The following is a 15,340-nucleotide window of genomic DNA, read 5'->3' as shown; positions in this document are numbered from 1 at the left end:
GGGCACACCGGATGCCCGCGCGATTCGCCGGAGCCGAGCTCGGCCGCCGCATCATCGCAACGCGGTGCCAGCGCACGGATCAAAGCAAGGAGCCGCCGCCAACGTCGTAACGAAGGTATAACAGTGTGAGGGGCAAAAACCGCCCCGCCGCTCTCTCAACCTCTGCATCAACATAGAAACCTAAATCCGCCTCCGTGAGGATTTGAACCGAGACGTTGGGTTTGTACATCCACTCCTTCAACCAATTGAGCCAGGCTCACTCCCAACGTTGACCTTCTTGAGAAGGGGACGTTTGTCGTCCAATGCATTGTGTTGGCATCGCTACAACGTTTGGTGTCAGCTCCTTCGGAAGATGGTTCCAGAGCTGCATGCTCCCCGTAGCATGTCACGGCACAAGCTCACGTACACGTACGGCCTCGACCAATGTACGCACACACACATATAGGAGTAACACGCAAGGCTTCTCTCTTTGGTTAAATCACCACCACACACGTATGCATACATGTACACCCTGCGTGCAGAACGTACGTACGTTTCATCACGGTCGTCGGCGTTAATTCAGCGCAACGCCAGCCCCGCGCTTCTTGTCCTCGAACGCCGGCGGCAGCAGCTGCTCAAACTTCTCCATGAACGCCGCCCACTCCTCGCCACCCAGCTCCCCGAACGACACGCGCTTCGGCGACTGGGTGTCGATGGAGTCCACGGCCTTCTTGCAGAGGGCCTCGAGCGCGCTCAGCCCCTCCTCCGCCGACGAGAACTCGCGGGTCATCATGTCGCCGATGTCAGCCAGGCAGAGCCCCGCCGCGGCCGCGCGCTGGAGGAAGACGGTGCACAGCGTGAGGATCCGGATGGCCGGTTCCGTCAGGGACGGCAGCTCTTCCCGGAGCATCTCGGCGTCCTTGAAAGGGTCCAGCGACGCGATGTAGTCGAGCTCGGTGCCGGAGAATGGTCGCGACGACTGCGGCCAGTGCAGCCACTCGAAGTACGGGTCGTCGAGCTCCTCAGGGAGGCAGAGGCCGTGGTCGATCGGCACGAGCTCCAGCGGCGCCGCCGACGTGCTGCCATCCGCGGCGCAGTCGCTGGTGGGCGGATTCTTGACGAGGATGTTGCCGGCGTGGCGGTCGATATTGAGGAGGCGCACGTCCAGGATTCCTACGCGGTGCACGGAGGTCACGGAGAACCTAGACGGGCCGAGCTCTCCGGCGTCGTAGTGGTGCGCCACGAAGCGCTGGATGGACGCCACGGTTGTCTCCATCTCGGGGCGGGATATCTTGATCAGCGCCGTCGGCGCGACGCTGGCGAACCCGTCGTGGTCGAGGAGGTACGCGGCCACCTCCCGGAGCACGGCCTTGCTCTCGTAGCCGCCTCCGACGTTGGTCGATGGAGAAGACGTCGCGTCGTCTAGCGGCTTGATCACCGCCACGTGCTCGCCGGAGCGGCCGTCCTTGAGCAGCAAAGCCCCGCCGAGGCCGCTCTGCGCTGGCACAAGCCGCGTCCCTGACGCGATGGCGCCCGCGGCCTCCGCGATGAGCTCGTGCACGCCGCGGGCGTGGCGACCCGCGACGATCTCCACGCGGGGCATCTTCTTGTCGTCGTGAGCGTCGTCAGAGGCGGGTTCGGCCACGGTGGTGAAGCACGGGGAGGAGAGACACCGACGCTGCGGTGACAGTGCATTCCGTTCCTGATTGTCGCGTTCGAGCAGCGACCGGTCGAGCTGGGTGACGGAGTGCGGACGGTAGTGCCGGCCGCGGACGGCGGGCGGCTTGAGGTCGTGGCAGTGGCCGACCGCAATCGCCATCAGGTGATGGTGGTGGCAGTAGCCCGTGGCAAACGGCCGGCTACTCACAGATTCGATCCATGCATGAAACCAACTTCCTCAGATCACATAAGGTGGCATGTGCACTGTAAATTAAATCAATGGCGACCGGAGACACGACGTACCTCAGTTTGTGTTTCTGGCTTGTTACAACATGTCAATCGAGAGCTAGCTAGCTACTACATCCAGGTCGAGTCAGTAGCAGCCGTCGCGGCCGGGAAGGGACGACAGTGACGACGGCTCGGCGGCGACGGCGGGTGCAGACGAAGGCATTGGCAGTGCGGAATTGATTTGATACTCTTTTTCTCCACGATCAGGGTAGAAGAGCCGTACCGAATGGATCGATCAAGGCAGCGTGCAGAGGGAGAAGGGGCGTGTGCTGCGCTTCCCCCGCCGGCCGGCCGGCCACCACCGCCCACACCGTCGCTCGCCGCCGCCTTCTCCCGGCCCGATCTTTGATTGCTACCTCAAAGTGTTAGTTGTACACGAATCTACACAGCTTTAGTTAATCCTTGTTCCTTCCCCTTCCTTTCTAATCTCCCCCTTCCCTCCGCTGCGTCTGGGGAAAGGAAAGGAAAGAGAAGGAGCTCTATTTTTGCAACCCCGGGGAAGCCATGGCGATGTATATAGATCGACCATCGTGCTGTTGCGTTTCTGTTTCGGCCATGGCTAAATTTGGCGCTGGCTTGCCCTGCCTGGCCCGTACGAACTACCCAAGCCACGGACGCGCCGGCTGCACAACCGTTGTGGGGGTTGGAACTTGGAAGGTCGACGTCGCGAGTCGAGCGGCGGCGGGAGCCGGAAAGCCTGTGGTATGCCGGATCTTGTGGAAAGTTCTACAAGTTCTGAAGTATACTCCACTAATCTTCTTCTGTTTTTTTTGACTAGCACTAATCTTCTTCTGTTACTCCCTCCGTTTGTTTTTATAAGACGTTCAGACAACTTGCTTTGTGCTGTTTTTGAACAGTGTCTGAAAGTCTAAAACGTCTTATAAAAACAAACAGAGGTAGTACCATTTTAACCGGCTAATCGAAGGTTGATTCTAATAGTCGGGCATGTCTAACTTCCGGGCACCCGCTGGGCTCTACAAGAAACTTTCAACGAAAAATTGCATCCGGTTTTTTTTTGAAAGATCCAGTATATTACTGGCTTTTCATTGATAAGCAGAAAGCAGTGGGGAAATACAAAGGGTGGGGTGAGGGTCCTAGGACCAGTTAGCTTACTACACGATAAACCCCGGAAGGATTTGTGCTTTAAATTTTCATGGTGGATCCCAAAAAGGTCTCTCCAGATGAATTGCTCCCGCTTGCCGCCAAAGCTCGATGGAGTGCTCAATGGCCTTGATGATGTCTTGCGCTGAAGGTGTCTTTCCCTTGAACACACACCGATTTCTCTCTTGCCAAATCTCCCAGCATGTTAAGAGCATGGTGGCATTGCTGGCCCTTCGTTGAGCCGGCTGGGTGCTTGCCGCCATCCGTTGGAGTGTGACGATGACGCTTTCTTCTTGCACCTATTGTCGTGGGTGAAACTGTTGGCACTCTCGCGGTGCGGCTGCCCTTTCCCAAACCTCACGGGCTAGTGGGCAGCTCCAGATGAGATGGTGCGCTGTTTTCAGGTTGCGAACACACAGAGGGCAGAAGTAGTTGTTCGGCCAGCCACGCCTTTGTAGCCTGTCGCAAGTCCAGAGGCGGTTTGCAGGAGGAGCCAGGTGAAGATCTTAATGCATCCAGACACCTTTGCCTCCCAGATCAAATTCTGCCAATCAACTTGCACCCTGCCTTGGAATTGCACGGCGTAAGCCGAGCTTGCCGAGTATTGTCCCGAAGCGTCTAAGTTCCACCTAATCTGGTCACTGCTCCCTTCCGTTAGCACGATCGACGCGATCGTGCGGTGCAGCCTGACGAAATCCGGTAGTAGTGGTTGCAGGTTTCCGTGCCGCAGGTGTTTTATCCAAGTTTCACCGGTGAGAGCCTCGCGCACCGTCCTATTTTTCCGCTTGGAATGCGAGTAGAGGAGGGGGTAGGAGCTAGCTAGGGTGCTCAGCCCGATCCAGGGGGAGTGCCAGAAGAGTGCCTTTGCGCCGTCGCCGATGGTGACCGTGGTTGCCACCGTGAAGAGGGCTTTGTCGCTGTTGCTGCATGGCGGCTCCGTGCCGACCCAAGGCCGCTCAGAATCAGTCTAGGAGATCCAGAGCCACCGCAATCTGAGGGCGCGGCTGAACCACTCGAGATCGAGGATTCCTAGTCCTCCATGTGATGCAGGAGTGCACACCGCTGACCAGTTAACCTTGCAGCTACCACCTGTGATCTCTTCATCTTGTTTCCAAAGAAACCTGCGCCAGCACTTGTCTATCTTCTTTAGTAGCTTCTTTGGCACTCTGAGGACAGTTAGTGCAAATGTAGGCATAGCGCTGAGGACACATCGAACCAGCACTCGCATACTAGCAATTGGCAGAAGTTTCCCTTTCCATCCCGCAAGGCGAGCTTTGATTTTGTCTATAATGAACTGCAGGTTTGCTAGTCGTAGTCTAGCTAGTGTCAGCGGCAAACCTAGGTCGGTCATCGGGAAATGCCCCTCTGTTCCTCCAAAATTTTGCAACACATACCCTAGGTCAATATTCTCACATCTGATGGGTAATGCCGTCGACTTAGAGGGGTTGATGTGTAGCCCGGAGGCTGCGCCAAACTTGCACAGGATGTCCATCAGTGCATCGATCTCCTGTCTAACCGGGTTTGTGAAGATGACCTCGTCGTCGGCGTACAAACTAATCCTAAGTTTTAGCTCCCGTCCTGGTAGTGGTGCAATGATGTGCTGCTCATCAGCGGCCTGAAGGAAGTGGTGCAGTGTGTCGATCGCTAAGATGAAGAGGAAAGGCGACAAGGGGTCGCCCTGCCGTAGGCCTCTCCGGTGCTTGATCTTCTTTCCGGGGACGCCGTCGAGGAGGAAGGACGATGAGGAGGAGGACAGTAGCAAGGCTATCCAATCTCTCCATCGTGCACTGAAACCCTGTTGTTGCAGCATCTCCAGGATGTACTCCCATGACATATTATCGAAAGCCTTAGCTATATCCAACTTGAGAAGTAGAGCGGGTGTTTTCCGGCGGTGCAGGGCCTTGATGCAGTTTTGAACGTATAGAAAACTATCGTGTATGCATTTTGTCCGAAGAAAGGCCGACTGTGCTGGTGAGATGAGTGTGTGGATCACATTGGAGAGCCTGAGGGAGAGTACTTTGGATATCAACTTTTCTATGGAGTGGATGAGAATGATTGGCCTGTAGTCGTTGATTGACGCCGCTCCATCCTCCTTTGGCAGTAATGCAACCACCGTAGTATTTAGGGCCCCAAAATTGCTGCCTACTAAGTTGTAAAACTGGTTGAACGCTGCCATGATGTCGTTTTTGATTGTTGCCCAGCATGACCGGAAGAAGAGGCTGGAGAAACCGTCCGGGCCCGGCGCACGATCTGCCGGTGATGCTTTGATTGCATGCCATACCTCACTCTCGGTGAAAGAGTTGTCAAGCCCTCCGCCTTGCAGCCTGGCCATGGTGAGAGAACGCCAACCGATGGTAGTGCTGCGGTGCGCTGCCGTACCCAGCATGGAGGAGAAATGGTTGTACATCAAAATTTCCTTGTCCTCCTGTGTGGTGGCTACACCGGACGGTCCATGGAGCATGTGAATGAAACCTTTCCGTCTCCTAGCATTGATCTTCACTTGGAAGAAGGCTGTTGGCGCGTCCCTAGCTCGTAGCCAAGTAATTCTGGAGGCCTGGCACTTCCTTGCACGCTCGATTGCTGCAAGTCCTAAAATCTTGAGCTTGAGCATTTTCCTAAGTTGAAACTCTGCATTAGAGAGGGCTCTAGTTTCTTGAGCTATGTCGAGGCGTAGGACTACTTCAGTTGCAATGTGCATCTGGATCTTTGCCCCACCAAACTGAGACTTGCTCCAGATTTTTAGATCCTTAGCTACCCTACTCATTTTCTCTTTTAGCCTTGCAAAAGCGCATCGTGTTGAGGATGGGTGGTTCCAGTCATGTTGGACCATCTCCTGGAAGCGCGGGAACCGGGGCCAGAAGGATTCAAATTTGAAGGTTGCCGGACGGCGTGGGGCTGTAGCAACTGCGAGAAGCAGGGGCAGTGGTCCGAGCAGGATGTAGATGCAGCATGCAGGAGAAAAGATGGGAAAAGTCCCTCCCAAGCTATGGTGCAGAAGAACTTGTCGATACTAACTAATGTAGGGTTTCGACGCTCGTTTCTCTAGGTGAAACGATGGTTTTTACACTTGATCTTGATACTTCTCCAACGTATCTATAATTTTTGATTGTTCCATGCTATTATATTATCTGTTTTGGATGTTTATGGGCTTTATTAAACACTTTTATATTATTTTTGGGACTAACCTATTAACCCAGAGCCCAGGGCCAGTTTCTGTTTTTCCCTTGTTTCAGTGTTTTGTAGAAAAGGAATATCAAACGGAGTCCAAACGGAATGAAACCTTCGGGAGCGTGATTTTTGGAACGAACGTGATCCAAGAGACTTGGAGTTGAAGTCAAGGAAGCTTCGATGTGGCCACGAGACAGGAAGGCGCGCCCCCACCCTCGTGGCTCCCCTGACCGACTTCTTTCGCCTATATATGTCCACATACCCTAAAAAACATCGGGGTGCAGAATAGATCGGGAGTTTCGCTGCCAGAAGCCTCCGTAGCCACCAAAAACCAATCTAGACCCGTACCAGTAGCTATGTGTTTGATCTCTCTCTCTCTCTCTCTCTCTCTCGTGTTCTTGAGGTGGTACGATCTTGATGTATCGCGAGCTTTGCTATTATAGTTGGATCTTATGATGTTTCTCCCCCTCTACTCTCTTGTGATGAATTGAGTTTTCCCTTTTAAGTTATCTTATCGGATTGAGTCTTTAAGGATTTGAGAACACTTGATGTATGTCTTGCATGTGCTTATCTGTGGTGACAATGGGATATCACGTGATCCACTTGATGTATGTTTTGGTGATCAACTTGCGAGTTCCGTGACCTCGTGAACTTATGCATAGGGGTTGGCACACGTTTTCGTCTTGACTCTCCGGTAGAAACTTTGGGGCACTCTTTGAAGTTCTTTGTGTTGGTTGAATAGATGAATCTGAGATTGTGTGATGCATATCGTATAATCATACCCACGGATACTTGAGGTGACATTGGAGTATCTAGGTGACATTAGGGTTTTGGTTGATTTGTGTCTTAAGGTGTTATTCTAGTACGAACTCTATGATAGATTGAACGGAAAGAATAGCTTCATGTTATTTTACTACGGACTCTTGAATAGATCGATCAGAAAGGATAACTTTGAGGTGGTTTCATACCCTACTATAATCTCTTCGTTTGTTCTCCGCTATTAGTGACTTTCGAGTGACTCTTTGTTGCATGTTGAGAGATAGTTATATGATCCAATTATGTTATTATTGTTGAGAGAACTTGCACTAGTGAAAGTATGAACCCTAGGCCTTGTTTCCTAGCATTGCAATACCGTTTGTGCTCACTTTTATCATTAGTTACCTTGCTGTTTTTATATTTTCAGATTACAAAAACCTATATCTACCATCCATATTGCACTTGTATCACCATCTCTTCGCCGAACTAGTGCACCTATACAATTTACCATTGTATTGGGTGTGTTGGGGACACAAGAGAATCTTTGTTATTTGGTTGCAGGGTTGCTTGAGAGAGACCATCTTCATCCTACGCCTCCCACGGATTGATAAACCTTAGGTCATCCACTTGAGGGAAATTTGCTACTGTCCTACAAACCTCTGCACTTGGAGGCCCAACAACGTCTACAAGAAGAAGGTTGTGTAGTAGACATCAAGCTCTTTTGTGGCGCCGTTGCCAGGGAGGTTAGCGCTTGAAGGTATATCTTTAGATCTTGCAATTGAATATTTTAGTTTCTTGTTTTATAACTAGTTTAGTTTATAAAAGAAAACTACAAAAAATGGAATTGAGTTTGCCTCATACGCTTCATCTTTTTAATATCTTTCGTGAGAATGATGGAAAGGAAAATTGTGCTCAAGTGCTAGAAGAAGAAGTCTATAAAATGTTTGGCACTAAATCTTTGAATGATGAGCATGATTGCAATGTTATTAGTATGAACTCTTTGAATATCCATAGTACTAATGATGATTGCACTAGTCATGATGAAAATATCTCTTATAAGCATATCGATTTTTGTGGAGTGCAAGAGTTTGCAAGTACATACCAAACAAGGAAGATAGATTCTGCAAGTGGCATAAGTATTTGGAAACTAGATGGTTGCAAGAAGGCTAGATGTTTGTGCTGAAAATTTAAGCTTTCTTAGCCGTACTTGTGAACTTTGCAATGAACGTGATCATTTCAGTACCCAATGCAAATTGTTTCATGATCGTATCGTGTCCAAAAATTGTGATGACTTGATTTCCCTTGCACATCATAATGAACTTAGTTTGCTCTTGGGTTATGAAGAAATGAAACATATATATAAGGTTATTCCAGAATTTGCCCTTGATAGAGTTATTAATGTTGATCTAGAGGAAATTTATATGTATTGTGCGGTGAATTGCATTGAAAATCCTTATATTGCCAAGTACATAAAGAAAAGAAAAGAAATAGAGGATGAAGAGAATACTAATGAAAGGGAAGAGGCTTCCCAATATCCCCCTATTATTTCTTATGATGAATCAGGTAATGAGGAGGAGCCTTCTATTCAACCAATCTCATTAATAAGGAGCTCAAAAAAAGAGGGTTAAACCCACACATGATGTGAAGAAGAAAAAAGAAAAGACGGAGAAGCAAAGGTAGAAAGGTATCCCTCCAAAATGATGTTGCTCCTACTACTCATTATGATGATGATAATTGCTATACTATCGATGTCGTGGATCTAAGACTGACAGTAGAATGGGGGTAGGTATGAGGAGGCAAGATCCTAGCTATGGCGAAGTTGTACACACGAGTTTTACGAGTTCAGGCCCTTCGTAGAGGAAGTAACAACCCTACATCTCGGTGCCCGGAGGCGGTCAACTGGATTATGTATGTGTGTGTTTACAGGGGGTGTGAACCCTTGTGCCAGTGGAGGGGGGTGGCTTATATAGAGTGCGCCTAGACCCCAGCCAGCCCACGTTACAAGGGTTTTAAGGTACATCAAGAGGGGCGTTACTGGTAACGCTAGCAATAAAGTGACATAAATGTCTATTAAGTCTATGAAGTAAATGTTCGACCGTTGTCTTGCAGAGTGACTTTAGATCTTCTATCTGTCGAGTGGTAGTCGTCGTGGTCGAGTGACTTCGAGTCTTCCGAGTGGAATGCTTCGAGGTCGAGTGGATTATGCTATCCCTCGAATGCTTCTAGTTTTAGGGTGATGTCCTAGGGGAGGGTGTCTAGGTGAGACCTATGACCCTACCCTAGGTACATAGCTTCATCATTAGCCCCCGAATGGTTCAGGGTTCGAGTGGAGAAGGAGTTCAGAACACCTCCAACTCAATTTCGTGCTTCGGAAGCGTCTTATTGGGACCAAATGAGCAATCACGATGACTTCAACTTCTTTTTCAGTTGCCTTGATCCATTCTTGGTTTTGTCGAGTGAACTTTTACTGCTAAGCTTCAAGTGCTGATATGGGAAAAATCTTCCGTCTGATAGGTTACTCTGCTGCTCGCGGATCTTGTGGGATTCAAATTTTGGGAAGCGCGCGGGGTGGAGGAGGCCACAGTAATCTGGTTGGATTAGGCAGGGCCGCCTCGATCACCGCGCCACCTTTTTTGCCACGTATCGTGCGCGCGACTGTTGCGGGATTCAATAGGACCGCCTGGACCCACTGGTCAGCCACTCAGAAACGACCTCATATAAGGTGTCGGGTCGGGTTTTTTTGCATAGTGCGTTCCCATTCTTCCTCTTTCTCCCCCGTTTCCTCCGCCACATCCATCTCTGCTCCCGCCGCCGCCGCTCTGTTCGAGCTCCGCCCACTGCAATGGGGAATAAGAAGACGGTGGCCTTGGAGCGCGCGAAGAAGGCGACGGCGAAGGCGAAGGGGAAGAAGTCCAGCCAGGGCGGATCTTTGTCGAGGTCCGGCCTGCCGCGCGGCTGGATCCAGGGCAATTGGATTCGGTCAATGATTCGTCAGGACGACATCGATGATCTGGTTGAGGGGGGACTGACCCCCCATGAATCGGCGCGGCTCTCGGAGGGCGAGACCGAACCGCATCCGCGGGAGGGTGAGTGCGTTCTCCTCGCCACCCATGTTGGCCACGGGTTTTCTTTGCCTCCCCATCCTTTTTTCCGAGGCTTCTTGAACTTCTTTGGAGCACAACTCCACCATGTTTCCCCCAACACCATCGTGTACCTCGCTACCTCTGTGTCCATGTGCGAGAATTTCTTGGGATGTAGACCACACCGGGGCCTCTTCAAGCACATTTTCACATGTCGTTCTCAGTCGGTAAAGAAGGCCAACCCGAGTGATGAGAGGACGCACGTGATCCAGATGTGTGGGGGTCTTGGGATTGAAATGAGAGGTAAAAGCACTTTCCCAGCCATGATCTTTCCTAAGTCAGTTCGAGGGTGGCAGTCGACCTGGTTCTACTGCAAAGACGAGCCGACTCCAGGTTAGTCGACCGTACTTCCCCCCTTTTCCATGGCTCAAGTCGAGAAGCCCTTCACCTTGAAAGTGACCCCGGAGGAGAAAGCGGAGGTGGAGGTGCTGGTCGAGCGGGTGGTGCAACTCGTCCGTGATGGCGTGACCGGCATGGATCTGTTGGAGGTCTTCCTTAAGCGACGCATTCAGCCGCTTCAAGCTCGTGACCATCCGATGTGGATGTATTCGGGCATTGAGGATTCCACTCGGATCCACCCAGAATAGGTCGACGAGGATACGGTGGAGAAGTGGCTGAGGGGTATCACTGGCAACAAAGACAACCCCAGGGGGTCTAGGAGAGTCCCTCCACTCGACAACTCGCACCAACCAGACAAGGTCCAACTCTAAATTGCCGAGTGTTCTCTTGATTTATCATGTAACTGCTTGTTGTCAACCGGCTGATTTTTGCTTCGCTTGTTGTCTTTTAGGCCCTTGTTGAGATGTACTCTATTCCCAACGAGGAGCAGGAGCAGGATTCGGAGGGGGAGGTGAGCGGAGGCGAGAGCGGCAAGTGGCACTCTGATGAAGAGGAGGACGAGGAGAGTGACGACCCGAGTGATGAAGAAGAGGTCGAGTCACGTCCCCATAGGGAAAGGTGATCCAAGCACACTCACGACCCGACAAGCATCCATGACAAAGTGACCGCGCCAACTGGGCAGTCGTCAAAGTGCCCTCGGACGTCTTCTCCAGTGCCGACTGAGAAGGCACTGAAGCAACCGAAAGCTGTGCCCTCTCAAGCACCGACTGAGAAGGCACTGAAACAACCGAAAGCTGCATTGTCAAAACCGTAGAAGGCCTTGCCCAAGATCAAAGTGTCCATTCCTATTGTTTCCGGGTAATAGTCGGACCTGATTTCTTGGTTTAGTACGAATCGAGTTTTGGTCGACCCACCGTGATAGACATGACCGACTGAATCTTGAAATTTGCAGTGCTGCTACCTCCAAGACTTCCACCCACAAGTATGAAGATAAAGAAATGGAAGATGCAATCACTTCCAACCCGGTACAACTCTCATAATCTTGTCCCCAGTTACTCCGCCGTTTTGTTGGTCGATTAAATTCTGGCGATTGGTTCTTTTTGCAGCTCCTCCCAATGCCATTGAACTTCCAGACGACGACGAGGACGTGCCGCTGAGGCCCAGGAGGAACAAGAAGGCATCAGTTGGCAAGACATCCCAATCGGTGCTGGCGGCAGAGCCAACGATTCAACAACCTAAAGATGTGACTCGGGCTTCTGTTACTTTCGCTGATCCAGTATCGAGTGAATTCCCCACATCATCGACTGTACCAGTGTTTTCTTCAGCCGTCCAGCTTCATGCCTCGGAACTTCAAGCTGCTGCATCTGCATCGTCAATCCTATTCTTCACCACTCATCACGTTCCAGAATGCCAGGTGGACACTGCTGCAGAAGCCATTTGCCAAGCTGGCATAATGATGGAGCGAGTGAAGGTGGTGCACGAAAATAGTCAGACTGCTTACGATCCCAGCGCGGCCCTTCGAGCCAATGTCCAAGTAAGTTGGCCTCTGACTGAACTCTTATCTTGTTGTTTGTTCTGTTAGGATACGCTACCTGAAAACTTTTCTCCATGCAATTTCTTGTTATTCTGCACTTCGCATCTGCGCACCCAGTGGGTGTTTGACATCTTTGTTGTTTCACTCTTCCACTTGGTCTGGGCGGACCATGTTGAGTGGAATCTGAACCAGTGGGGGCACACTAAGTACACCCACTGGGTGTAGTCCCGAGACCGCAGTCGACTGCTGGTAGTCGGTTGGGGTCTGAGTATGTCTTTCTCTCTTCTTCTCTCTCTTTTTTTTCTTCCACTCGGTCTGGGCAGACCATGTCGAGTGGAATCTGAACCAGTGGGGGCACGGCAAGTGCACCCACTGGGTGTAGTCCCCGAGACTACTGTAGAATGTTTGATTCTGCAGTAGTCTTAAAGTTTTATTCACTCGGAAGCAAATGATCTTTGATCTTGTCCATTGACATGTCTTTTACTAATTGTAGAAATCATGTGCGCTTATCTCCAAGTTCGCTAAATTGGAGGGAAAGCAGGGACAACTCAACCTTGACTTGGAGCTGGCCCATCAGAACTTGAAAAAGGCTAAAGATGAAGTGGCTGGTACGGAAGGTAACGACCTGTCAACTGTTTATCTTAATCATCCCTCAAGTTATCTCTTCATTCTTCTGTCTGACCCGAGTGTATATCTTGCAAAGAAAATGAGGTAGGCTCTGGCGAAGAAGGACCTCGATCTTGCAGCTGCGCAAAACGAGGCTTAGGAGAAGACTGCACTTGCTGACAAAAAGCTGGCTTCGATCGGTGCGCTAGAGGAGGAAATCACCAAGCTGAAGGCGTCTCTTACCGAGTCCAACCGAGAGGCGACTCGTCTGAAGAAAGATAAGGTGACTCTGAACGAGCAGCTAGAAAGCGTTTCTCGTAGGAGAAACGACCTAGAAGCTTATCTGAAAGCACTCGCCAAGAAGCTCTTCCTTATGCTCGAAGGTACTTTACTTTATCCTACTGATTTACTATTTGCAAGTCACCATGAACCGGTCGACTCATTAATTCTTTGAATCTGCAGAATTCTGCCAAAACTTTCAAGAAGAAACTGGACGGATCGAGACGGGCTTGGACCCCATCCTTTCTCGTGTCGGTGATGAGGCTGCCATGAACATGCTCCGACTGGAATCCCGTGTTGCCAGCATTACAAGCTATCTTGCTCGCCTGAAGGTGGCAGTGTCGCGCATCAATACGTCACTTTGGCCAAGGGCAACGCTTCAAAATGACCTCGAGTCTCTGATGACTCGACTCAATGAGGTCCCTGGTCGAGTGCAAGAATGGAAGAAGTCTTCTGCCCGATGCGGTGCTGACGTGGCTCTGTCGCTGGTTCGGGTCCACTGCAAAGAAGCCCGAGAAGAGAAGCTGGCGGCGATCAAAGTTGCCAACACAAAAAGGCATGACTTCCAATCCTTCATGGAAACCTTCATTGCTGTTGCCACTCAGATCGCTGATGGAATCGATCTGGATGAGTTCGTCGAGCCTGCAAGCCCTCCTCCTGCGGAGTGAACAAACTTTATATCTCGCCTTAAATTTGCCTCGGAATGCCGAGTGATTTTGTAACCATTAAACTCCATCGGGCCTGATGCCCGAGTACTTTTATCTGCGCTCTAGAACTTTAGGATTTATCTGAACTTGGTTTATCTTCTGAATGTGCTTGTGTTTGCCTTCGAGTGGAACTTGTTCTTCACTCGGAATAGTCTTTGTACTTGAGATGCATTTCCGAGGAGGATGTCCCAGTCGACCTGCACCTCGTCGTCCTTGCAAATTAGGATGGAGCGCATGTTGTATTTGTGGCGCAGCTCCGAAGAGAAGGTTGCAGTCGGCCTGCACCTCATCTTCCTTGCGGATGAGGATGGAGCTGATACGTCCATTTTGCATCATGCTTTTATATTGATATTTATTGCATTATGGGCTGTTATTACACATTATGTCACATTACTTATGCCTATTCTCTCTTATTTTACAAGGTTTCCATAAAGAGGGAGAATGCCGACAGCTGGGATTCTGGGCTGGAACAGGAGCAAATATTAGAGACCTATTCTGCACAGCTCCAAAAGTCCTGAAACTTCACGGAAGACGTTTTCAGAATATATAAAAAATACCGAGCGCAAGAAATTAACCACGGGGGCCACACCCTGCCCACGAGGGTGGGGGGCGCGCCCTACCCCCCTGGGCGCGCCCCCTACCTCGTGGGCCCCCTGGTGGCCCTCCGATGACCATCTTCTGCTATATGAAGTCTTTCGATGAGGAAAAAAATCATAAGCCATCTTCCCGGACGAAACTCCGCCCGCCACGAGGTGGAACCTTGGCAGAACGAATCTAGGGCTCTAGCGGAGCTGTTCTGCCGGGGAAACTTCCCTCCGGGAGGGGGAAATCATCGCCATCATCATCACCAACGCTCCTCTCATCGGGAGAGGGCAATCTCCATCAACATCTTCACCAGCACCATCTCCTCTCAAAACCCTAGTTCATCTCTTGTATCCAATTCTTGTATCCAAGTCCGGGATTGGTACCTGTGGGTTGCTAGTAGTGTTAATTACTCCTTGTAGTTGATGCTAGTTGGTTTATTTGGTGGAAGATCATATGTTCAGATCCTATATGCATATTAATACCCCTCTGATTATGAACATGAATATGCTTTGTGAGTAGTTACGTTTGTTCCCGAGGACATGGGAGAAGTCTTGCTATTAGTAGTCATGTGAATTTGGTATTCGTTAGATATTTTGATGAGATGTATGTTGTCTCTCCTCTAGTGGTGTTATGTGAACGTCGACTACATAACACTTCACTATTATTTGGGCCTAGAGGAAGGCATTGGGAAGTAATAAGTAGATGATGGGTTGCTAGAGTGACAGAAGCTTAAACCCTAGTCTATGCGTTGCTTGGTAAGGGGCTGATTTGGATCGATATGTTTCATGCTATGGTTAGGTTTACCTTAATACTTTTGTTGTAGTTGCGGATGCTTGCAATAGAGGTTAATCATAAGTGGGATGCTTGTCCAAGTAAGGACAGTACCCAAGCACCGGTCCACCCACATACCAAATTATCAAAGTACCGAACGCGAATCATATGAACGTGATGAGAACTAGCTTGACGATATTCCCATGTGTCCTCGGGAGCACTTTTCTCTATATAAGAGTTTGTCCAGGCTTGTCCTTTGCTACAAAAAGGATTGGGCCACCTTGCTGCACTTCATTTACTTTTGTTACTTGTTGCTCGTTACAAATTATCTTATCACAAAACTATCTGTTACCACTTAGTTCAGTACTTGCAGAGAATACCTTGCTGGAAACCGCTTATCATTTCCTTCTGCTCCTCGTTGGGTTCGA

General features: G+C 50.2%; 1 protein-coding gene across 1 annotated transcript; it reads right to left on the bottom strand.

Moving 5' to 3' along the window:
• Positions 1 to 442: 442 nt before the first annotated feature.
• LOC119272179 (phosphatidylinositol 4-kinase gamma 1-like) lies at positions 443 to 1,552 on the bottom strand (the record flags this gene model as incomplete). The annotated part of the gene is made up of 1 exon (XM_037553732.1): positions 443 to 1,552. A coding segment is annotated over one exon (999 nt), but the record flags the coding sequence as incomplete, so codon positions are not given.
• Positions 1,553 to 15,340: the final 13,788 nt, after the last annotated feature.

Source organism: Triticum dicoccoides, chromosome 3A, assembly GCF_002162155.2.
Source record: "Triticum dicoccoides isolate Atlit2015 ecotype Zavitan chromosome 3A, WEW_v2.0, whole genome shotgun sequence".
Lineage (NCBI taxonomy): Eukaryota > Viridiplantae > Streptophyta > Magnoliopsida > Poales > Poaceae > Triticum > Triticum dicoccoides.
This window is presented reverse-complemented; position numbering and strand designations above follow the sequence as displayed.